This window comes from Bos javanicus, chromosome 13, assembly GCF_032452875.1.
Source record: "Bos javanicus breed banteng chromosome 13, ARS-OSU_banteng_1.0, whole genome shotgun sequence".
Lineage (NCBI taxonomy): Eukaryota > Metazoa > Chordata > Mammalia > Artiodactyla > Bovidae > Bos > Bos javanicus.
Window position 1 is genome coordinate 2,133,226 of NC_083880.1, and position 26,506 is coordinate 2,159,731.

General features: G+C 40.2%; 1 protein-coding gene across 12 annotated transcripts in view; it reads left to right on the plus strand.

Annotated features, from left to right (window-relative positions):
- Nucleotides 1–26,506, plus strand: part of PLCB4 (phospholipase C beta 4) — a 482,736-nt gene that overhangs the window by 264,210 nt on the left and 192,020 nt on the right. For all 12 annotated transcript variants that reach the window (XM_061435584.1, XM_061435591.1, XM_061435583.1 and 9 more), the window contains one exon: nucleotides 19,170–19,268. In XM_061435584.1, coding sequence (XP_061291568.1) covers nucleotides 19,170–19,268 — 99 coding nt within the window. The remainder of the gene's footprint in view (nucleotides 1–19,169; nucleotides 19,269–26,506) is intronic.

Sequence of the window (26,506 nt, forward strand, 5' to 3'; positions counted from 1 at the left end):
TTTAGTGACAGTAGGTGTTTTGTACACAGAACCTGATGTAATTTATCATTCATGTAATGATCATAATTGAATCCCATTTCCTCTCCCATTTTACCTTGGAGGTTGGTTTCAATTAGGGCAGAATAAAAATAAAAATATATATAATGCCTTACTTTCAACACTTATGATTTCATCCAAGTTAAATATAGGCAACCACGTTAATTTTGTTAAAATGCCCACCACAAATATTCCGAAATAGCATCATATGCAAGTAAATGTCATGTACCCAGTGACTAGATCCTGATGTCTTGATCAAAATGTCTTCTCCATCGCATTTAGAACACTGCTCTAAAAGCAAAGCTAAGAATTAAAGACAGTGATCTTTTTAGAGTTAAAATTATTTTATGAGAGCATTAAAAAATAAAGAAACTTACATTCATTTTGCTTTTTAATAATATTTTTATTTACTGTTTTTGAAGCTGCGCTAACAAGGATCTCTGTCCTTGGCTAAGTTCTAAGTAGGAAACTGTTGGATAGTGATCTTGACTTAGGCATCTCCTTTGTGGAAACAATCCTTATTTTTGGTTTAACTACCTCTCATTAAAGCAACTTAATTACAATCCCAGGAAAAGATGACTTTCCTTCATCTTGGTCAGAGGCTATATCTTCGTTGTCTTTACTGAATTTAAGGAACTTTCATCATGAGAACCAAGGTCAGAAAGAGAGTTTAAAGTCAAAAGGTGTAAGTTCTGGCTCTACCATCATATGTGCTGTGCTAAGTTGCTTCAGTCGTATCTGACTTTTGCAGCCCTATGGACTGTAGCCTGCCAGGCTCCTCTGTCCATGGGATTCTCTAGGCAAGAATACTGGTGTGGGGTGCCATTTCCTTCTCCAGGGGATCCTCCCCACCTAGGGATCGAACCTGCGTCTCTTAAGTCTCCTGCGTCGGCAGGGTGGCTTTACCACTAGCGCCCCCTGGGAAGCCCGTATGAGGGAGGCTTGACTTTCTAAGCTCTGCTTTGCACATGTTGCAGCTGGGTTATGATTTCTCACTAAAAAGAGGCTGCGAACATGCTTGGTAAAACGTAAGCCATTATGTAGACGCTGGTGCCCTGGCCGTGAAAGTTGAGTGAAGCCTGGCGGGTTGGCGGGGCGAGCCCCCAGCTGCTCCGTCCGAGCTGAGTGCTGACAGCAGCCGCGTTGGTCTCTTGTGATGGCAAGAAGTCCACCTGTCTCGCCTAATGAAGGTGTCATCCTCCTCGTTTCCAAGTCAGGTCGCTGACTTCTGTCTTTAAAACTTTTTTTAAATGCAGTTTTGTGTAGCATTTCAGAAAATGCTGGGTCAAACTTTACCCCTTAAGAAACGAAATAATTGATTCCAGACACAGGGATCAAGCAGTTTTCAGTCACTTTGCTCATTAGTGCTGACAACTGGGGGAACCAAGGGCTTGTCTGACCAAGAGGCAGGGAATTTAGCTACAAAAGCTCTGTTTAGTCTCTCTTTTCCCAGCCTGCCAATATGGCTTGAATTAGAAGTTAGCGACATTTACTAAAATAAAATACAACATGAACTCTCGGGAATTGCTTCACATCCAACTTCTCTGACCTCTGATATCCTTCCCATTGCCTCTGGGCCTTGTTAGACTGAGGGATGTTTCTCAGTTCCTATATAAGCAATGGAATCAGACACACTTTAATCCCACAAAAGCACACATGGTATGAAAGAAACAATTATCTGAAGGCCGTTGACCTTACCAGAATTGCGCAAGCATTTGGCATCTTAAAAGTCTGCTTTGATACTGAAGAGCTGTTCTAGAAATGTCACCATGTCATTACCCTGTCAGTTGCTCCTCAATGCACAATAGTAATGCATTGTTTTTCAAGTTACTTGGAGCCATCTGAATGTGGCTTTCATTTTAAGAAATAAAATAATACTTCAGGAAGGACATGTATGGTGCTTAAGTAACATCTGTATTCATATGGAGCCCAAATAATGTTTAATCTTGCTCACTGAGGCTAGAAGGAATCGGAAAAATGATTGTTTTGGTCTCTAGTTTCTACAAAGGGATTAAGGCCTCAAGAAGTGAAGGGGCTTCCTCAAGGTCACACAAGTAGTTGGACAGAGCTGGGAAGGAATCCAGGTCACCCGTCTCTGCTGTTTCCATTCCAGTCAGCTGAAGAGGTCATATTAATTTTAATATTCATTATGGAAACAATGTAATATATAATTAAAGTCAGACCCTTTTTTAGGCTGTGGCCAAATTATTTATACAGCCATAATTTTGGATCATTGAAATTCACTTTTTTAATGTCACCTTAGAAGACCTGTTTCAAGTTGTGTGAACATCGGTGCGGGTGTTTCTCAGGTGAATGGTGGTGATGAAAATGAGGTGTTCGGTGTCCTGCTGCTCTGTTGAACAAAGCCGAAGACGGCACAGGTTCTGGTGTGCGTGCATTCTCACATAAACTGATGCACACAGGAAGTTTCTGCCTCGTTGGAAATAACGTTTAATTATGTGATTCTGCACTTGGGAAAAAGCAAAACAAAAACCTTTAACTCTTTTTCTGTAAAATGAACTGAAGTTATTAATGATTTTGCTTTTTTTTTTTTTTTTTTGCTTTCAGACTGTACTTTTCAGTGGTACTGTTGCTTTTCAGACTGCACAAAAAAGCCCCACAAAAAATCAAGAGGCAAGGTTTGAGGATTTTGGAAAGAATTTGCAGGAATAGAAAAAAATAGTCAATCTTCTTAAATTTCATGAATTGTTTCTCACTATCTCTATTTTATTAGTTTCATCTCTAGCCTTAGTTTAAGTTTGTGAAGAATGGAGGTGGAACAGTTTTGAACACATGAGTAAGGAGAAAACTGAATTTGAGACTTGAAGTTTCTTTAAGTTATAGCTCTTGGACCACAGGAGATTTTCAGGTTGTGTGGTACCTCTATGTGTATGAACATATAAAAGTTGGTTAATTTTTGGTACCTTTTAGCTCACAACCTGGGGGGAATATTTCATTTTCTCCTTTTATGGTCTGGACACAGTTCCAGTATACATGGCCTTATACTTTATCCTCATCTTATGACTCTTGTCTAATAATAGCAAAGACCTATTAATAAAATCACTTGGAGAATGTTTAACTATCAGGAATTTTGATTAAATTTGAGCCCATTGTCTGTGTATGTTTATTTTAAAAAGAAAATCGTTTTTAAAATAAAGGATTCTTCAGGCTCTTGAATATGTGCCTGCTCTCAGTCCAAAAATTTCCCTGTTTTTTGTGAAGTCCTGTCTTGCCGTCTGTAGACTTATTCCATACACATGCCTGAGGCAACATTCAATAGATTATTCAAGTGAAGATAAAATAAAAATCTTTCCTTTGAAATATGCAGATAATTAAGGAAAAACCAGGCCTCTAAAGAGAGCTTGCTTCTCCCTTGACACATGTGATTCGTGTTGGTAATGTTTTGCCTAATAATTGTGGCAGAACCAGTCCAAGGGCAAATGAAGGACAAAGTATTGAGGATTGGGCTTCAGAGAGACCTTATGAACCAGGGGGGACCTCCTCTAAAGAGGGCACCTCTGTGGATAAGAAAACCACACACCCACACACCATGAGTTCCTGTCCAGAATGTGGTCTGACGTTGGATGACCCAGAGGCCAATCTGAACAGGCCTCAAGGGGAATCAGTGGTCAGAGGTCTGAGCTAAGGATGGGACCCAGCAGACAGGGCATTGGGATGTACAGCCCAGAAGTCATGCTGGACCCCACCAGGCTGTAGAACCAGGTGAATATGGAAGCTTGTTCTCAGGCTGGGGACCAGGGGTGAGCAGGATATGAAAAGGGAACAAGAGAGTGAAAACAGCATTTCAAGATCCTGGAGGGGAGAGCAGGTATACACAAAAATGGTACCAATGTGTGCATTTGAGTAACAGGAAGAGAGTTTCTTGTCCTCCGCCTTGGTTGTTCTTCAGCTTCGTCCCCAGAATAAAATATTCATTCTTTTATTCATGCAGTGTTTACTGAGTGCGCCCTGAATGCTGGACACTATAGAGAACAGCAAACAAGGCTGGCCTTCCCAGCTTTCCTCCTGTAGTGAAGATGCAGGTAAACAACAGCTCTGTCCAGTGTGGCGTGGTGTGTCTGCAAGGAGAACCATACGGAGTGCTTCAGTGAAAGTACAGAAAAGGCATTAACCCAGTTTCTTTTACTGATACCTAAAGAATAACCAGAACTAACCAAAATTTAGGAGAGAGATTCAAGAATGAGAGGGAAAGAAAAACATGCAAAAGGCTCAGTGTGTCTGGGGCAATGAATCAAGTCTGATGAAACCAGAGAGAAGAATGGAAGGGGGAAATGACACTTTCGGAGCATCTTTTGAGACACTGTTTTTTTCATGTAGCCAAAGGCATTTCTTTTAGACCCTCATGTTTAAACATGATCTTTCTCGTCAGCTCTTTTATTAATTGTGGCTTTAAAAAAAATTGGTGTTTTCAAGGCTGAGTTTGCTGGCTTAACCTTTATCCAGTTTTTTCTTTCTGAGTTCTTAGGAGAAATGTTAGTATTATCAGTTTATTGTTGTCAGGGACCATAAAGGTTTGGGCCTAAAGAAGGAAGTGCTTAAACTTACGTGTTAACTACTGCAGTGTCTACATTGTAGATTAAACAGATGCTGTGTTGACTGTTCAGTAGTGTCATCCTTTATTTGCTTTCTTCAAGACACCTCTCACCCTAACTGGCTTATTCAGACTTATCTCTGAAGGATGAGGCTTGGAAAAAATGGTTGAGCAATTACCCGTCTATTTTAGGTCTTTTTTTTCTACTTCTGCTCTTGGTTGGAAAGCACATGCCAGGACCCAGAAACTCCATATCCTGGATTTTCCATGGCCTTAAAACTTGAGAGAAGTGTGCATTCTAGACAAAGGAACTGTCTGTATTGCTTACTTGAGCTTAAGTCCCAAATGCCTAGCTGGTCTCTTTCCCTGGTAAGCTGACCTGGGCCATAGGTAAAAAGGAAGAGAACTTTTCCCCCTTCTTTTTCCTTTTTTTGCCCTTTTTCGCTTGATGAAGACTTGACCCAAGGCAGTTGTTCTCAGACTTTAGCTAATATCAGAACCACCTGGTCACTTGGATACACTGGTCACATGGATTTCTGCACCTGGCCCTCCTAACTGACTTTCTGATTAAAAAGATCTAGGTGGGGCCTGAGATTTCTGCATTTCTAATAAATTCCAGATGATGTCTGCTACCATGCTTAGAGAACCACTGATCAAAGGCAAGCTCTTAGGGCAACACCTTTGATCTTTGCCTTATGCTCCTGGCTGGAGTCCCCAGGGGACTTGAGTCCCCGCCTTGACTATCCAAATCTTACCATCAACAGCTCAAAGGGTGTTCCAGTTAGGAAGAAATGAAGGCTGAAGGAGAGGTCAACCCAAGCCTTCCACGATCTTAGTTCCCACTCTGTACACCTGGGTTCTCCAAGGACAAAGCCCCAGACTTTTGTCTTAGCTGGTCAACTAAAAACACCGTGAAACAAGATTCAAGAGAGAATCATTTCTGTAATCGAACTATGACTCCCCCCTAAAACTGTACCTAATCTGTCGTATTGTCATTTTGTTTCCTGTTTCCTCAGACCTCATCAGAACCCTTGTTGTGAAACTGAGAAAGGCTGAACACTCCCCAACCTTATCATGGCTCATGGCTTATGCCTGCTGCTGGGGTGGGTGGGGGGATGTCTATTCATGGTGGGCTGTTCACATCTACCATACATTTTATTAGTTCTGGTCTTGAAAACAGGGACAAATTCTTCTCCTTTTGAAAGAGGGTTGGTAGGGACGTGGAGAATCCAGTTACTTATTTTCATATGTCCCAGGTTTGACGAGTTGTCTTATTTCTCAAGACTGACTGCTGTATTTCTCAGGGCTCTTGAGGTTAACTCTGTTTATCTTAAATGCTCAGTAGTAATAAAATACTTTCTGCTGTTTGCTGTACTACCTTAGTAAAAACAGAGGTACTTTATATCAGAAGCATAAAAGAAATAAGATGCCTTTACTTTGCAGAATTTTTATAGGTTTACCAAAAAAGTCTTACTAAGACAATTGTGTTATTCCATGAAGTCAGAGAAAAAAACAGTTAAATTTTATCTCCCTCTTGCCTGGAAACAAAGCTTGATTTATCTTGCATCCTGTCAAACAAAATCTTTTTAGCAGACATGTCTATAATTCACTGCCACAAAAATCATGATATATTTCTGAAAGATCATACAGAATATGGTTAAGCCAAGGACTTACTAAACATTAAGGAACTGACACCTCTGAAGGCTCACACTTGCTGCTCTGAACCTCTGCCATGGAGTTTTTCTTCACCAGTCTTGGCTCCTAAACCGGGGCCTGTGGCTGAGTCCTTCAGAGAAACCACAAGAGAAGAGGTAAATAGCAAGACACTCTCAGGGCAGAGAACCTCAGTTATGAACAACTACTTTTAACATAATTTCAGCCACTTTACACATTCAAGAGGATCTTGGAGGGCTGGCGTATGAACCCAACAGATGTTTCCAAGGAAACTGCTGCAGGCAAACAACCAACAGCCAATCTTTTAAAACAAATCAGTTCTTTTCATGGGAAACTATACACTTCATCGTATTCTTATTACCTTAAAACCTGGTCATTACAGAAGGATTTATATATTAACAGCTATTCATTATCTTCAAATGAAGTCAATCCTAAATATCCCAGCTAAACAAGCATCTTTTAGATATGTTTTGTAAAGTTCTGATTTAATGAACCCTATGCTATAATTATAAATATCAATATCACCTAATTAAATTGAGAAAGACAATTCATGTTAACATTTTTTCATTTATTTTGTGGTCATTAAATTTTAAGAAAGTGACATTTATCTTGTAAGTATGACTATTGTTGAGGCAGGGGAGATAGAGACCAAAGCGGATATTTGCTGTTTTTATCTTATTCCTATTCTATTTGTGTCTTTTACAAATACCTGGAAATTACTTCTATGTTTTTATATCTTTCTGATGAATTTAATAGATGTAAAGGCCTTAGGTTATTGTAGTTTAGAATTCCTTAAAGACTAAACCCAGTATCATCATAATCTGCTTTATTTCCAGATATAAGTGTCATAGACGTTCCAGAGTTAATTAGGCATTATTATTAAGTAACTCCTTCCTCAGAATCAGGTACAACTGGTATGTGTGAGGCTCCTGAAGTGCAGTTAAGATCCTAAATCTTGAAAGGAAAAGGAGAATATTTTACAGCTTTATTTATTAGTCTCTTCCTGCTATTTATTCTTGCCAGAAATTCTGGTGGAAAATATGGACATTATTTAAAAATTGACTTATGTGAGAAAAATAAGATTTTTTTAAATGTCATCTCTTTACTTTTAAGAACATTATTCTTGAATATACAAATTATAGTCATTCTAAATATTTTAAAATACAGAATGTATCGAAGAATATAAAAATCACCTAAAATTCAGTCACCACAATATGTAACTACTGTTTTTATTTTGGTGTATATTTTTCTTGACTTTTTCTACTATTAAAGTGTGTGTTTTTTTTGTTTGTGTGAGGAATATGTATTAAAATATAAGACATAAAAATTTGGATAATACTTACAAACTATTTTGTAAGCAGCTTTTTTGCTTGCTTAATGATATGTTGAGAACATTTGTATTTGCTTAACAAGAGTTGTGAATATTTTTGGAAACTCTTCTAAATGTGCTCTTGTTCAGCAAAGAACAATTCATTGAAAGCATTATTTTTAATGGACATAGAATACTTAAATACTCTTGTATATTTAACCAATTGCTTATTGTTGCTCATATAAAGATAATTTTTTTCTCCCATCAACAGCAGAACAGGGAGAATGTATTTTTGTACATAGATTTTGTATACATTTTCAAGCCTATAGAAATGTATGAAAAGTTTTTTCATCAAACCATACAAGAATTCTCTTACCTCCAACCCTCAACAGCATTGCCTATTATCATTTTCTTAGTTCTACACCCTTTATATGCCTTTTGAAAAGGTTATTTAATGGCTTGATGAAAACAGAGATATTTTTAGCAAATAGGGAAATTGTCATTAATGATGCGATATATCAGTGTCAAATTAAATTCTTACTTGAAATAAAGCCATTTATTAAAGGCTCTGAATCATCTGCTGTAGCTGCCCATCTGTTTTTAGAAATAAAAGGATTACCTTATTTAAAGACTGAAGAACAGTACATTGAAATATGCTTAATAGATTCAACTAAGAAACCTTTTGAGTTCTGGAAAACAACCTTGATTGTTGTCAACATGGGTTCATTTAAGGCCATGGCTTATTTGGTTTGATGGGATTTATATGATTGGATAGGACTTTCTCAGACGGTAAAGCGTCTGCCTACAATGTGGGAGACCCGGATTCTAATCCCAGGTTGGGAAGATCCCCTGGAGAAGGAAATGGCAACCCACTCCAGTATTCTTGCCTGGAAAATCCCATGGAGGGAGGAGCCTGGTAGGCTACAGTCCATGGGGCTGTGGAGTTGGACATGACTGAGCGACTTCACTTCACTTCACTTCACTTCATATGGTCGGATTGGGAAGGGATTAATTCTTTATGGAACTTTTTTATTGGAGGTAGAAGGTAAAAGATAAAAGTTTCACTTAAGAAAATCTGTAACTGAGCCATGGTGCATTTTTGTTTACTTGAAAGCTATATGTTATCAAGTGCAAGCAGACGCTTTTACAGATGAGTTCATTTGTTCGCAAATAGAAGCACAAAAATGGAAAATGTCTTGGATGACTTGGGGGAAGCTGCAAGGTTTATTTAAAGTTTTGTATTTATTGTTGAGGTGCAAAATTGTTAAAGGGCATTTGGATCATGGGGAAAGATATCCTGTGGAAGTACTTTTCAAAGGGTCATTGGAATAGAAAAACAGAAGTTATCTGAAATCATTTCTAGATGACATTCTATGCTACTTTCCTTGATTCACTTGAACAAATGTATGTTGAATGCTCTTCCCTTCAAGGCAGAGCAGTGTCTTCTCCTTCTCAGACTAATTTGGCAACTTGCTAAGTGAGCCTTTTAGGAAATATGCCCAGCTTCAGTGGGCCCACTGTACTTATTTCCTTGGGCTGCTGTTAAAAAAATTATCACAAATTAGTGGCTGAAAGCACAGAAATTTATTCTTTCATAGTTCTAGAGGCCAGAAGTCTAAACTCAAAGTACTGCAGGACACACCCCCTGTAGGCTGAAGGGGAAAATCCATCTCTTCCTTGTCCAGCTCCTGGGGACTGCCGTCATTCCTTGGCTTGCAGCTGCATCACTCAGTCTCTGGCTCCATGGTCACAGGGCCTCCCCTTTGTCCCTGTCGAACCTCCCTCTGCTTCGCTTTTGTCAGGACTTATGACAGCATTTCAGGCCCACTGGGAAGATGGGCGATCCATAGGAACCTCTCTACCCATAAGATCCTTAACTTAATCACATCTGGAAAGTCCTCCTTTGCCATATAAGAACATTTACAGGTTTCAGAGCCTGGGATATAGGAGTCATTTGGGGGCCACAATTCAGGCTGACATACCCTGGATCTTCCTTAAATATACCTGATTTCGTGGACATCCCCTGTCTGCTCTCTACCAGAACATGAGACATAGTTCCAGAAACAAAAAATGATTTGCTCAAGTTTTGACCCAACTGCCATAAAGGAACAGAGGTGACTCCATAATCCAGCCAGTATACCTGGGCTAGGTGGTCTGATAACTTTTGAAGACCACCCTCTAGGTCTAGCCAAAGAGATCAGACAGCAGATCTGAGATGTGACACAGCTCTCCTCCCCTGGTTCATCCCAGCTGAATGGATGAGGGGACAGGAGGTCATTTCTTGGGTGAAGGACAGGCACATCCTACTGAGTATCTGGGTCCCCAAAGCCCGCCTGAACCCCCTGGTGGGCCTTCCCACTGATGCTTTCGTTCTCTCATCATCTTCTTTAGATGGAGCTTTGTACCACTTGCTCAGAAACAAGGTCTCCTGGGGACTCCCCTTCTTGCTAGTCCTCTCCATGCAGTCCAGGGAGGTTTTTCCTCTACAGCCAGTGTAACAGCTAATCCTCCCCAGTTGCATAAGAACTGAGAAACAATGAGACTATTTAAAGGCCCGCTGGCCTCCTTCCAGTAGCTGCTCAAGGTGTTTACTCTGGAAAAGGTACCGAGTTACACATCCCATCCTCTGTGTAAATCTCCCTCACTTCCCGTGTTCCTTATGAAGGACCATTTCCTGTGGGCTCTGTGGGGGTGAGGTGGTGTTCTTCCAGGAGACAATGAACCTTGAAGTGTCTTCTCAGGGAGGCCTTACAAGGCAAGCCAGAGAATTGGAGGAGAGGATCCTTTAGGGTGGCAGTAAAAGCATTTGGGGTTTTGTTTTATATAAGTTAGCTATGGGTGGAGTTTTGAGATCATTGCACAAAGGACATAGTTAAAGAGTGGTCAGTTCTTCTCTCCCTGCCTTTTAAAAGAAGTAGCTATTTGTCCTTTTAACTTTTGTGGAGTCAGTTGAACTATGACACACACCTTCATTTAATCCCATTTAAAAATCAGTTATCTGGATCAAACTGCTATTAAATACAACTGGTTGGGTCAGTGTTTTCTCGTCTGTAGGTCATAGTTATGCCCAAGGAAGTATTTCAGACAGTACAAGGAGCAACACCCCCCTCTCCAATCTCATTTAAAATTGGGAGAATTAAGGGTATTCCTGTGTCGTTTTTCAAAAACGCCTCTTACTTTGTTTAGAATTTGCAGTGCTCTGAAAAAGCAAGCAGTGAAATAGCTCCTACCTCCACTGCTAACCTCTTTCAAGATCAAGGTCAAAATTACCCTTCTCTTACTATTAGCCCCACCAATGCCCTTCACACAGTGAGACCTTTATGATGAAATTAGTATCCCACATAGACATGAATCTTTAAGTAGTAAGGATAGTAGTAAAATCGGAGAAACATCTGCACTGAGAATGTCTGCTGTATGTCCTTTTACTGAAAAGATCCTGGGAGAACCAGAGTTAAACCGCTGAAAGATGATGTAAGTTGATACAAGCTATCTTTTCATTTTCATTTTCGGTAGGAGCGTTTCATATCCAAAGCTTCTTGTTGCTATTCCCTTTAAAGTAAAAACAAAGGAAATATTGAAAGGAGTGGTTGGCAGGAGTGGAGAGATCGTAGAACACCTAAAGATTTGCAGAGGAGTGGCGTTTTGCCCACCAGGGAGGCCACCATGCTGTATATTCTTCCGTCCTTAATGCTGATACTTAGGTCCCTGTAGTTAGCTCATCCTATTATAGGTCACTGAACAACACAGCCACGACAGCCCGAGGGGGTCTGCAGGTCTGTTTCTCTCTGCAGATCTGTTTCAGGTTGTGAAAGGCAGGAACGCACACCATTACACTGGAAGCTTGCGTCCACGCTGCCTTGGATGAAGGGGCTGTGTGTGTGGACTCTGAAAAATGGGCATGGAAAGACACAGAGAGAGGCAATGGGGAGGACCAGAGATGCAAAAGAGAAGAAGGGAGACCCAGTCACAGTCACTGTGGGAGAGAGACACATGGACCTGCCCGCTCACAGATGGACTGTCTTCTCCCACCAGATGTGACATGGCTTGTCTGCCTTGGCGTTCCATAGGAAGCTTCTCACTTCATCTGGGCTGGTTAGCGTGCCCTTCATGCTTCCATCAGTCTTCAGCCTTGTCAGTAATACATAATGGAGTATGCTCCTCCTTCAAACAGCAACGGTTGCTATTGTGAAGAAGCTGCCTTGAAATGTGAACTCATGGGCTCTTCGTCTGCTTTCAATTATTCGGGGCTAAAGAATCATGTATCTACCTCTCTGTATGAGTTCAACTTATTTTTCCTTTTTGGAAATTGCATTCTTTTTTTATTTGCAAAAGGAACATATTCTTATAATAAATAAAATTCCAACATAGAGATAACATGAAAGATACCTTGGTTTTTCAGCCCCGAGCTTTGTTCCCTCCCCAGAACTAAGCAGAGTCATAAATTTGGAAGGTTCTTTCCAAACTTATTAATAATTTATCTATACACACACATATATAACATTATATACCCAAAGAAGTGTGTGTGAATGATTTTACATAAATGGTACTACACTGTTCACTGTAGCTGTGTATTTCGGTAAATGGTGTCACCCTGGTCCTATTCCATACCATTACATGGCCTCCTACAAAAATATGGTTTTCATTTAATGGTATGTATTAGAGACTTCTCATGTTCAACTTCGCATCATCTTGTTACCTGTGCCTGTATGAGACTTTTTAGCACATCACATTGATATGTTTTCAGTGTGGAAAGATCCTGACATTTTCTTTCAATAACTTTCTGGAATAGACTGGCTCATATTTTGCTAGAGGTTTTTCTCTGTGAGGATGAGCTTTAGGGTTGGTTGGTTTCTTATTAACTTTTGTGATATCATTGTCAGGGTCTCATAAAGGACCTGGGCAATGAGTCAGGTAGCACTTCTTCTTTTTTTTTTTTTTTTTACTATCCTGGAAAAAACAGAGGTGCACAGGATTTACCTTTTCCTTGAATATTTGGTAGAACTTACCTGTAAAGCCATCTGGGCCTAATCTTTTGCTATTTTTTTTTTTTTTTTTCAATTTCTTCCAAGATCACTGGTGTGTTTAAGTGTTCTGCTCATTTGTTAAGCCAAATTTATTTTAACTTTGAGAAACATCCACTTTACGTTTTTAAATATTTTGGTTAAAGTTACACATAGCACCTCGCACCGTGTTCACCATCTCTTTGTATTTACACTCCACCTTCCATCGTGGACGTCGCTGAGTTTATGGTTCTTCCTTGTCCTTCCTGCCCTCGTCCCTCTGTCACTCGCTTCACAACCTAGGTATGTGATACATAGCTTGAAAATAGTGAAACAGCGATCAGTAAAAGTTACTTTTTTCTGAATATGCATATATTAGTTCAAATCTGGCAAGTGAGAGAGAAAGGGGTGGGGTAGGAAGGAGAGCAAGGAACATGAAGAGTTGGATATGACTTGGTGACTGAACAACAATTCCCATCTTTCGTTTCTAAGAAGTTTATAATTTCTGCTTTGATGACATACTTTAACTCAAGAATTGTTCATAAGTGTGTGTGTGGGTTTGTGTTTAATTCCTATGTGTATAGATTTTATACACTCTCTGTCATTGACTTCCCTGGTGGCTCAGACGGTAAAGTGTCTGCCTACAATGTGGGAGACCCAGGTTCAATCCCTGGGTTGGGAAGATCTCCTGGAGGAGGAAATGGCAACCTACTCTAGTATTCTTGCTTGGAAAATCCCATGGATGGAGGAGCCTGGTAGGCTACAGTCCGTGGGGTCACAAAGAGACACGACTGAGTGACTTCACTTGTCAGTAAGCTATAATGAATTGTGGTCAGTAAGCATGGCCACTGTAATTTCTTTCTTTCTTTTTTTCTAGACAGAGCTAGAGCTTTCATTCCAGGTTAACCAGCAAGGAGACTGGAGGCAAGGCTCTGAAATGTGTCTTTGCAATCTGTAATTTCTGACTCCTGAAAAATACTAAGATTTTTCTCTGTGGCCTGATCATGATTATATTCTTATATGTGTGGGGTAGTTGGGTACAAAGAGAGAATGAAGTAAAGATATATATGGATATGAGGCTAAATGCATAAAGTAACATTTAAATTATTTAAATATATTTAATTTATGTAAGCCTCTTATCCTTCTTCATCAGAAGGCAGACAGACTGAAAACCACAATCACAGAAAATGAACCAGTCTGGTCAGATGGACCACAGCCTTGTCTAACTCAATGAAACTGAGTCATGCCCTGAACGGCCACCCAAGAGGGATGGGTCATGGTGGAGAGGTCTGACAAAACATGGTCCACTGAAAAAGGGAATGGCAAACCGCTTCAGTATTCTTGCCTTGAGAACCCCATGAACATTATGAAAAGGCAAAAAGATAGGACACTGAAAGGTGAACTCCCTAGGTCAGCAGGTGCCCAATATGCTACTGGAGAAAAGTGGAGAAATAATACCAGAAAGAATGAAGAGATGGAGTCAAAGCAAAACAACAACCAGTTGTATGTGACTGGTGATGGAAGTAAAGTCCAATGCTGTAAAGAGCAATATTGCATAGGAACCTGGAATCTTAGGTCCATGAATCAAGGCAAATTGGAAGTGGTCAAACAGGAGATGGCAAGAGTGAACATTGACATTTTAAGAATCAGCAAACTAAAATGGACTGGAAAGGGTGAATTTAACTCAGATGACCATTATATCTACTACTGTGGGCAGGAATCCCTTAGAAGAAATGGAATAGCCATCACAGTCAACAAAAGAGTCTGAAATGCAATACTTGGGTGCAATCTCAAAAATGACAGAATAATCTCTTTTCATTTCCAAAGCAAACCATTCAATATCACAGAAATCCAACTCTATGCCACGACCACTAATGAAATTGAATGAAGAAGCTGAAGTTGAATGGTTCTCTGAAGACCTACAAGACCTTCTAGAAATTACACCCAAAAAAGATGTCCTTTTCATTATAGGGGACTGGAATGCAAAAGTAGGAAGTCAAGAAATACCTAGAGTAACAGGCAAATTTGGCCTTGGAGTACAGAATAAAGCAGGGCAAAGACTAACAGAGTTTTGCCAAGAGAACACACTGGTCATAGCAAACACCCTCTTCCAACAACACAAGAGAAGACTTTACACATGGACATCAACAGATGGTCAATACTGAAATCAGATTGATTATATTCTTTGCAGCCAGAGATGGAGAAGCTCTATACAGTCAAGCTCTGTACAGCAAAAACAAGACCAGGAGCTAACTGTGGCTTAGATCATGAACTCCTTATTGCCAAATTCAGACTTAAATGGAAGAAAGTAAGAAAAACCACTAGACCATTCAAGTATGATCTAAATCAAATTCCTTTCGATTGTACAGTGGAAGTGACAAAAAGATTCAAGGGATTAGATCTGATAGAGTGCCTGGAGAACTATGGACGGAGGTTCATGACATTGTATAGGAGGCAGTGATCAAGACCATCCCCAAGAAAAAGAAATGCAAAAAGGCAAAATGGTTGTCTGAGGAGGCCTTACAAATACCTATGTAAAGAGAAGGAAAAGGCAAAAGAGAAAAGGAAAGATATACCCATTTGAATGCAGAGTTCCAAAGAATAGCAAGGAGAGATAAGAAAGACTTCTTCCGTGATTAATGCAAAGAAACAGAGGAAAACAATAGAATGGGAAAGACTAGAGATCTCTTCAAGAACATTAGAGATACCAAGGGACCATTTCATGTAAAGATGGGCACACTAAAGGACAGAAATGGTATGGACCTAACAAAAGCAGAAGATATTAAGAAGAGGTTGCAAGAATACACAGAAGAACTAGACAAAAAAGATCTTCATGACCCAGATAATCACGATGGTGTGATCACTCACCTAGAGCCAGACATCTTGGGGCATGAAGTCAAGTGGGCCTTAGGAAGCATCATCAGTATGAACAAAGCTAGTGGAGGTGATGGAATTCCAGTTGAGCTATTTCAAATCCTAAAAGATGATGCTGTGAAAGTGCTGCACTCCATATGTCAGCAAATTTGGAAGGCACAGCAGTGGCCATAGGACTGGAAAAGGTAAGTTTTCATTCCAATCCCAAAGAAAGGCAATGCCAAAGAATGCTCAAACTCCTGCACAATTGCACTCATTTCACATGTTAGCAAAGTAATGCAGTAATGTTCAAAATTCTCCAAGCGAGGCTTCAACAATATATGACCCCTGAGATTCCAGATGTTCAAGTTGGATTTAGAAAAGGCAGAGAAACCAGAGATCAAATTGCCAACACATGTCGGATCATCAAAAAAGAAAGAGAGTTCCAGAAAAACATCTACTTCTGCTTTATTGACTATACCAAAGCCTTTGACTGTGTGAATCACAACAAACTGTGATCCACAGTTCTTAAAAAATCCACAAAATTCTTAAAGTGATGGGAATAACAGACCGCTTGACCTGCCTCCTGAGAAATCTGTATGCAGGTCAAGAAGCAGCAGTTAGAAATAGACATGGTACAACAGACTGGTTACAAATAGGAAAAGGAGTACGTCAAGGCTATATATTGTCACCCTGCTTATTTAACTTATATGCAGAATGCATCAAGAGAAATGCTGGGCTGGAGGAAGCACAAGCTGGAATCAAGATTTCTAGGAGAAATATCAATAACCTCAGATATGCAGATGATACCACCCCTATGGCAGAAAGTGAAGAACTAAAGAGCCTCTTGATGAAAGTGAAACAGGAGAGTGAAAAAGTTGGCTTAAAACTTAACATTCAGAAAACTAAGATCATGGCATCCAGTCCCATCACTTCCTGGCAAATAGGAGGGGAAACAGTGGAAACAGTGACAGACTTTATTTTGGGGACCTCCAAAATCACTGCAGATGATATTTGCAGCCATGAAATTAAAAGACGCTTGCTCCTTGGAAGGAAAGCTATGATCAACCTAGACAGCATAGTAAAAAACCAGAGACATTATTTTGCCAACAAAGGTCCATCTAGTCAATGTTATGGTTTTTCTAGTAGTCATGTATGTATGTGAGAGTTGTACTATAAAGAAAGCTGAGTGCCAAAGAATTGATACTTTTGAATTATGGTGTTGGAGAAGGCTCTTGAGAGTCCCTGAGACTGCAGGGAGATCCAACCAGTCCATCCTAAAGGATATCAGTCATGGGTGTTCATTGGAAGAACTGATGCTGAAGCTGAAGCTCCAATACTTTGGCCACCTGATGCAAAGAACTGACTCATTGGAAAAGATCTTGATGCTGGAAAAGATTGAAGGCGGGAGAAGACGGGGATGACAGAGAGTGAGACAGTTGGATGGCATCACCAACTCAATGGAAATGAGTTTGGGTGGACTCCAGGAGTTGGTGATGGACAGGGAGGCCTGGCGTGCTGCAGTCCATGGGGTCACGAATAGTCGGACCCGACTGAGCGACTGAACTGACTGACTGACTGAGTTATTTAAGTTGTTTCGTTAAATTTCTATGTGTGATAATAAGATCCTCAATAGTCTTCCATTAATTTCTGAGAATTGTTAATGTTTGTGACTTTGCCATTTATTCTTTGTATTTTCAGTTTTTCAATAGATATTTTGTTGCTCTGTGGTCGCATGTTAAATATTAATCACTTTTAAATAATTTTTATCACCCCTTCTCTTCATGTGACTTCTCATTATCTCTTTCTTTTTTCCTTGAAGTGTATTTTGTCTAATATTATTTTTATACCTGCTTCCTTCCTAACCTGTGTCTGTTATATCTTCATTTTTAAACTTCCTATATAGCTTTCATTTTATAAATATTTCTGGTAAACAACTATAATGCTTCCTAATTTGAAAGGCTCTTTCTTTTATAAATGAATTTAGAAAATTCATATTTATTAGAATTAGTAATGTATTATAATTTTACTTTGTGTTTCCTGGTTATTGTGTGTTCTTCTTTTTTCCCCTTCTTTTCCCACATCTTTTATCTTTTTAATGGAGGCTCACATTTCTTTGTTCTGTTTTTTCCTCTTATTAACTTGGAAGTTATACTTTGCATTTATATTTTCTGTGAAGAAAATTCTTAAATTTTTAACACTCATAATTGATCTATTTTTCTGCCAATATTTAGAATTTTAATTACCTATATCCACACCCTAAAATGCTTTTGTTGCCCTTTGTTCCATATTCCTTCCCCCCAGCACCTCTTGTATCAATGTAATCTGAGATTTGGATACTACATTGTAATTGCCTTATCTTTTTCTTGTACTTTCATTTCTTCTTTTTGTAAAAGATATAAAACTTAAGAGTAAACTGTCTCTTTTTTAAAACTTTCTTCGTTCTTTCTTCCTTCCAATATCTTATTTCCCATATCTCCTATTTCTAAGTTTTTTTTTCCTTCTTGACAGAATATATAATACATTAAATCTTTCACGATTAGTTTCACCTCAAGATACATTCAGTTGTGTGTATGTTCCACTACCATTTATACCACCTGCATCACTTGATTTTTTTCATATTGAGGACACACATGTCAGATTTCGGAAATGTTCTTGTACTGTCACTTCAATTATTCCCATCCTTCTGGTGGCTTTTCTTTAAGTGCTTCTATCAGGTGGTCTTTGAACTTTCTGTTTCCTTTTTCCCCAAAAGAAAAGAAAACGATAAGGAAGTTATGATCTAGCATTAAAATCTAGGATTATATCTATATAGGAAGTGCTGGAGGGAAGGAATGGCACCCTACTCCAGTACTCTTGCCTGGAAAATCCCATGGATGGAGGAGCCTGGTGGGCTGCAGTCCATGGGGGCGCGAAGAGTCGGACACGACTGAGTGACTTCACTTTCCCTTTTCACTTTCATGCATTGGAGAAGGAAGTGGCAACCCACTCCGGTGTTCTTGCCTGGAGAATCCCAGGGATGGCGGAGCCTGGTGGGCTGCCGTCCATGGGGTCTCAGAGTCAGACACGACTGAAGCGACTTAGCAGCAGCAGTAGCAGGAGGGAAGGAAATATGGAATGAAGGGAAATAAAAAACATTTTAGGGTGTGGGATATTTTAAATTCCAGATATTGGCAGAATAGAAGATGTATGAGTGTTAAAAATTTAAGAATTTTCCTAATAGAAAATTTAAAATGAAAAATAAAACTCGCAAATAATAAGAGGGAAAAAATAGAATAAAGAAATATGAGCCCCCTTTATAAAGAAAGCAGATACAAGATAACGGGAAGGAGGGAAAAACAGTCTAATGCAGGCTTATAGAACCACTCACTCTTTGCACCCTACCTATCCTATGTATAAGTTTAGCTGTGTGTGTGTGTGTGTGTGTGTGTGTGTGTGTTTCATTCAAAGACTTCAGATTTTATGTATAAAATTACTTTATAGGATTTGAAGAGAAAGGGGAAGCCTTCCAAATGATCACCTCTGTTATTTCTTCATGTTATTTCTTTAGATGTAGCAACCAGGACAAGGCGATTCAGGGTCAGATGAAGAGAAGAAGGAAAAAAAAAACCAAAAGTCAGTTAATGGACTTAGTCTATGTGTATGAAGCAAAGCTTTTGCAAACACATAAATATCAAGTGATTAACCTATGCTCTGCACTTGTTTTTTTAATTGTGTACACTCATTATATATTTTTCATTTTCAGGTCTTGACTCTAATCATGGCCAAACCTTATGAATTTAATTGGCAGAAGGAAGTTCCTTCCTTTTTGCAAGAAGGAGCAGTTTTTGACAGATATGAAGAGGTAAGGGAGTGTTATTAATCTTTTCTCTCAAAACATGATTTTTTCATTTTAATTTAATTACAGTATTGAGTAAATAGTATTTGACATAAGTAAGAACATCTTGGAGATTTATGAGTTGGAATAGTTGGAAAGAGTCAAAGTTATGAGATAATAATAATGATAATAATAGTATAATTTATTGAGCACTGTCTCTGCGCCAGCTATAATAAGGATGATGACAGTATAAATTATCGTGTGCTCAATGTGTGCCAGAAAACTTTCTAAGCACTTCCTGTGTAGTATTTGTTCAACTCCTTACAATGACCTTATTAGGTCATTGCCACAATTATGCTTATTTTACAGATGGGTTTCATGGACTGATAGTTTTTGCTTAATCAAGTGCTTTAGGCATTCTTTCCTCATAAAACTTTCTATTTGTCATACATGTAATAGCGATCAGACTTTGTGCTGGTCACTTGCTTTGCTCGTCTCATTTATACGGACCAAGTTAACCGAAGCTTTGCGTACTTCTGCTTCTACCATTTATTGCTTGTGCCCTTGCAAGGAGGCGGTGGCTCCAGATTTTCTAGAAACCAGGGGCTTGGGTTCCCCAGTCTATTCAGCCCCTTTGCATTGTTAATATGTTGTTTTTCTTAGATTTTACTTGACTTTGAAGTGACTTTGGGAGGGGTATGTGATGAAACTCTATTGCCTCTACGGTGAAGTAAGATGCAAAACCTGCTCAGACTTCATGTAGAGTCAGAATTGGTTCATTTCAAAATCTATGGAATATATGATATGTGGCTTCCCAGAGCTTCACATCATCAGGCTTTTCTCTTGAGGTCTATGGGCTGACACAACTCAGTGATTAGTTGACTTGGCTTTTCCACAGCGTGTAGCATGATGCTTTCTTGGTTTGCACCATAGTTGCTTTGTGTAAACAAAATTGAGGAAAGAAAAGGATGGACTCAAATGTGGTCAGTGTTCTCTGTAGTGAATCGGCGTTTTAGGGTGACAGTTACTTATATGACTGAAGCTTTACTGCTTCTCTGAAAGAACAGAAAACCACATTCTGCTATAAGAAGAAACAGAAAACAGTTTTCTACCACCTGGAGGCAACCACTCTTAACTCCTTGGTAGTTTTTTTCTAGTCTTTTTCTACGCTCTCTCTTTTTTTTTTTTCCTCTTCCATCGACATAGAGTAATCTTTTGAAAATGTAAATCAGAACCTCTTCTTCCTCTATTTAAAATGCTTCCATGACTTTCTATTGTATTATAGGATGAAGGAAATGCATCAGAATGAAATACAAGGCCTTCCGTAATTTGACTCTTACCTAATTCTCCAATCTTGTTCCCCACTAGTTTTCTATGCACATTCTTGGTTTTAACATTAACAATACACTTACAATTTCCCCAATGAACTATTCTATTTCATGCTTTGTATATACTGCTGCCTTTTCCTGAAATGTACTTATCCCTCCTTGTTTCACTGGCAAATTCCTATTCATCCTTTAGAACCCAAATGAGAAATCTTTATTCTTTAATATCTTCCTTGACCCATTCAATAAGAATTGATCATTCCTCTGTGCTACCTCTTGGAGAAGGCAATGGTACCCCACTCCAGTACTCTTGCCTGGAAAATCCCATGGACGGAGGAGCCTGGAAGGCTGCAGTCCATGGGGTCGCTGAGGGTCAGACACGACTGAGCGACTTCACTTTCACTTTTCACTTTCATGCATTGGAGAAGGAAATGGCAGCCCACTCCAGTGTTCTTGCCTGGAGAATCCCAGGGATGGGGGGCCTGGTGGGCTTCCGTCTATGGGTTCGCACAGGGTCGGACACGACTGAAGCGACTTAGCAGCTGTGCTACCTCTAATGTACCCTTGCACATATTACACTGTACTCATCTTTTTATTTAATTTTTTCATCTCTTGTAGTATACCCTGAGTTTCTTGAGGTCAAGGGCCATATTTTACTTATCTTTTTCTCTCCAGGGACTAGCAGAATGCCTGCAACTGCCAGATTCACTGTATATCTATATTAGATATCTAATATCTAATGTCAAAAGGGATTTTAGATGTAATTGATCCCAACCCAGTCTGGTTTTATTATAGTTTGTACATTTTCTTGATAATTGAAAAGGTGAGAGGACATAGTAATCCCTGAGATCCATATGAAAATCTGTACTTCAACACATTCAAAATATTAGGCTAAATCATGTTACATTTTCATCTTTTAGGTTAAAAATGATCAGTATCAACAATTTGATATAGTTCAAACCTGAAGTTAAGAAGTGAAAGTTGCTCAGTTGTGTCTGACTCTTTGCGACCCCATGGACTGTATAGTCCATGGAGTTCTCTAGGCCAGAATACTGGAGTGAGTAGCCTTTCCCTTCTCCAGGGGATCTTCCCAACCCAGGGATCGAACCCAGGTTTCCTGCTTTGCAGGTGGATTCTTTATCAGCTGAGCCACCAGGGAAGCCCAAGAATACTGGAGTGGGTAGCCTATCCCTTCTCCAGCGGATCTTCCCGACCTAGGAATTGAACCGGGGTGTCCTGCTTTGGAGGCGGATCCTTTCTAACTAAGCTATGAGGAAAGCCCACAAAGTAAATTCACTTGCCTACTTTCATCCACTTCTCACACCTTGGCAAAGAAAGCCAAGACTAGCTTGGATGCATTTCCAAGCTTTCTGCCAGGTCCACCGGGTCTAGACTGAGTCCCCGTGCCGCCACGATGATCACAATTGCCCTTCACCATGAGCTGACAAGAGACATCTCTCCCTGAATCTGCTAGAGTGCCCCGAAAGATTTGCAGTTTTCTGAGACAGTTTCCCAGGCTCTGAAAATCTATAGGATAATTTAAAAATACTTCCTGGCTTTCAGTTCCTCAGATAAGGTCATTTTGCAGAGATTAAATGTAGTCACTGGCTGAGAGTTTCTTTTGTTGTCATATAAGCAGAAACCTATTAAAGAAAAAGTACTTTTTTGGGGTAAATTGTAATGTGATTTGATAAACTGGAAGTTTATCATCATCCTATCATTTTTATTTCTCATGATGGTTTTTTGGTTTTAGTTATTAATCATCACAACTCACTTATATTTAGAAAATACTGATGACTTTCTAAAGGCATTTGCTTTCTTCCAGGTTCCTCTGAAAATGAGATAAAGCTAGAAGAAAAGAGATCATAACAAGTATTAAATACAATCTCATTAAGCTTTCAACTTTCTTTAGTGCTATTTTACTAGGATGAGAAGTAAAAAAAAATTTAGCTTCTTAAATATATCTCTTCATGAAACGTATAAAATTGGTGTTGACCTTAAAAATAAAAGTTACTTTACCATCAAAAATGTGTTTATTTAGGAATAGCAGAGGAATTGCAATTTGAGACAAACACGCTATAGTAAAAGCCATTGACAAGGGACCTTCCCTGGTGGTTCAGTGGTTCAGACTTTGCCTTCCAAGGTAGCGGGTACTGGTTCTCTCCCTGGTCAGAAAACTACAGTCCTACATGCCACGTGGCCAAAAGTCCAGGAAACATAAAGTGGAAGAAATATTGTAACAAATTCAATAAAGACTGGAAAAAAAAAAAAAAGCCATTAACAAGTCCAGCTAATGAAGGAGGGCAACAGTATTGTTGAGAGAAAAAGGAAGTTGGGAAGGGTTGTTTTGAATAAAAATCCACTGGAGAAAAGTGAGGGGGGTGCGGAGTGGCTGCTGCTCACGGGCGATCTGCTGGGCTGGTTGACTTCTTGTGGGAGAGGCCATGTAACATCTTTTCCTTTGGGGGGCCTGTATTCATTTGATGGTTCTCTCCAGTGATGATTCTTCTCTGTAACTGATAATTCTGAGGCAGTTTCCCAGGCTCTGGAAATCCAGAAGATAATTAAAAAAGACTTCCTGGCTTTCAGTTCCTCAGAGAAGGTCATTTCAAAGAGGTTAAATGTAGTTACATGCAGTGGTCGCTTGTGAGAGCTCCCCCTCCTGGCCTCCCAACTCCGTTTTAGTGAGGTTTCCCTTTAAGTCAGAAAGCCAAAGAGTGTTTCAAACAGACTGTAGCCAGCTTTCCTTATTACAGTTGAGCCTTGAACAACATAGGTTTGAACATGAACAATTTCACGGTACACTTTTACACAGATTTTTTTCCCAATAAATACCTACCATTTTTTGTTGTTGTTGTTTAGTTCTAAGTTGTGTCCAACTCTTCGCAACCCCGTGGGCTGTAGCCTGCCAGGCTCCGCTGTCCATGGGCTTTCCCAGGCAATAGTCCTGGAGTGGGTTGCCATTTCCTTCTCCAGGGAATCTTCCCTACCCAGGGATCAAACCCACATCTCTTGCATCTCCTGCATTGGATTGTTTCCCACTGGGCCACCGGGGAAGCCCAAATGCCTACCTTAGAAGCTTGCAGTCCTCAGAGGGCTGAATCTGTGGAAACAACGGATATGGAGGCCTGACCATAAAGTTATAGTCAGATTTTTGATTGCCCTCCTAGATAGCATATTGAAAAGCAGAGACATTACTTTGCCAACAAAGGTCCGTCTAGTCAAGGCTATGGTTTTTCCTGTGGTCGTGTATGGATATGAGAGTTGGACTGTGAAGAAGAATGAGTGCCAAAGAATTGATGCTTTTGAACTGTGGTGTTGGAGAAGACCCTTGAGAGTCCCTTGGACTGCAAGGAGATCCAACCAGTCCATTCTAAAGGAGATCAGCCTTGGCATTTCTTTGGAAGTAATGATGCTAAAGCTGAAACTCCAGTACTTTGGCCACCTCATGCAAAGAGTTGACTCATTGGAAAAGACTCTGATGCTGGGTGGGATTGGGAGCAGGAGGAGAAGGCGACGACAGAGGATGAGATGGTTGGATGGCATCACTGACTCGATGGACGTGAGTCTGAGTGAACTCCGGGAGTTGGTGATGGTCAGGGAAGCCTGGCGTGCTGCGATTTGCAAAGAGTCAGACACGACTGACTGACTGAACTGAACTGAACTGAGGTTGGCACCCCTAAAATCCCATGTTGTTCAAGGGTCAACTGTATTATCCTATCTTGTAAGAGTCGGTTCTTTGGAGCCACGGCCATTAAAATATTTAAGGCAACAAAATATAAATAGATAAGGCTTGTTTCTACAGTTTTTTGCCTGAACAGCAGTGAGAAATGACAACTGGCAGCAAGTGGGAGGAACAGGAATTAGAACACAACCTGATCATGCCACAAACGCCACAGCAAAGGGGCCTTTTGTGAAGGAAGTGTTGAATGCCTTCAGCACCGTGTGGCAGCTAACGTTATCATGACGGCCCCAGGGATCGGGTAAACATTAAATTGTGTTCCACGTGTTGGTTTGAAGAAGGCAGGGAAGTGTTCAAATCAGTGGGTGAGCATTCACTAGGTCAGATTAAAAAAATAAAAATACTCACTAAACACTGTTTTAAAAATATGTATTCTTTTGACAAGAAATGTAACCAGTGCAACTGTATTTAAGTATTATTTTACTATTTCTGCTGAAGGATTTCTTTTGAGGTAGCCCCAAATTTCAGAAACTGCAGCCTGCGTTGTAGCCTCTGATTGTATTCTCATGCCGCTTCAGTAGCTCTTTATCTAACTTTACTTGACTTTTAAATTACTTACATGCAAAACCTGTTTTGTTTTCTAAGTAATGCAACAAGTGATGCAAAAATCTTCAGAGCCGTTTCTCTTGCAGAGGAGAGGAACGGCAGTACGCGTGCAGCCCACGTGTTTCTGATTCCGCTGGCTTCCTAACTTCCCTTCTGGGTCCTTATTAAAAGCCAGAAGACCCTGTCTCCTGGCTATGAGAACCCTCCCCAGCCTTTCCTAGAAGTCCTTGGTACTTACAGCGTCCTCGAAATACTCATCTCCTCAGTGCCTGCCTTTTATTTTTATTGTGACTGCTCTTAAGTATAGCATCTGACCTACTTCATTTTTTAACTTTTTGGCCTGCGCTGTGCTTCGTGCGGGATCCCATTTCCGCAAACAAGGCCAGAACCCTCGGTCTCTGAGTGGGCGCGTGGGGCCTCAGCTGCTGGGCCGCCAGGGAGGTCCTTTCCCAGTGCTTCCTTGTCACTCTGTTCCCAGGGCTGCCCCCTGCTCCCGTTTATCTCCCTCCCTAAACACATTATGTCCCCAAACCTCAGGAATAAGGGCGCTGTGTGAAACAGGCCTTTATTAAAGGTTTGGTGAGAGCAGAGGCGAATTCCAGCACTCAGCAGGACACAGTGGAGATCCTGAGGAGTAAATCTCAGTAGGGCCGACAGCTGTCTCTGTGCCACCTTCTTTTTCACCCCGCTCTTCCAAGAGACCTGTTGTTGTTATTTTTCTTTCACTTTTTGACCTCTCCCTCAGAATCCTTTTCTAATTCATAATTCACCCTTTTCGTTTTTCCCCATATGAAATTCCTCCTCTCCAAATGAAAACAACAAAAATGCCCTCTCAAGCCCAGGAGGAACAGGGGGAATTCTGGTCCCTTCTCACCCTGCGCAGTGTGGCTCCCGGTCCAGCTCAAACTCTTGCGTCCAGACTCTTGTGAGACCTCACGTTTGCATAATCTTGAAAGAGAACGGATGTACTTAAAACAAACAAACCAAAAGTTTGAAGACGTTTATCCCTTGAAAGCAAAGTGGTATGTTGTCCTTCTCGAGAAGTGGTCACCAGCAGAAATTTGCAATGATGGACATGGTCTGTACCCTGGCTGCTCTTACCACATGTTAAGAGGATTGTGATACATGGTTGGTAATCTCAGGGTTTTTCCCTCCTGTTTGCGGCTGTCATTTAGTTGCTAAATCGTGTCCGACTCTTTGCGATCCCATGGACTGCAGCCCCCCAGGCTCCTCTGTCCGTGGAATTCTCCAGGCAAGAATACTGGAGTGGGTTGCCATTTCCTTCTCCAGGGGACCTTCAAGACCCTGGGTCTCCTGCTTGGCAGGTGGACTTTTTACCACTGAGCCACCTGGGAATCCCCTTTCCCTCCTAACCCAAGCACAAAATCTAGACTGCACTCATTTTTCTTAGAGTGCAACAGTTTCTCTTAACAAAATTAATTTAGTTTGGCATTTGAAAAAAAAATGTGGCCAGTGGGACTGAGGAACTGAGTTTATTAATCTTAATGTTAATTAAAATTTACATAGCTACATGTGGCTGGTGGCTATCTTATTGGACAGCACAATTTTCTAGACAATCAACTCAAACTACAGGCAGATTTTAAAATACCATCCTCTTTTCCCAACGTGCAGAAGGAACTCTCAGTTCACTT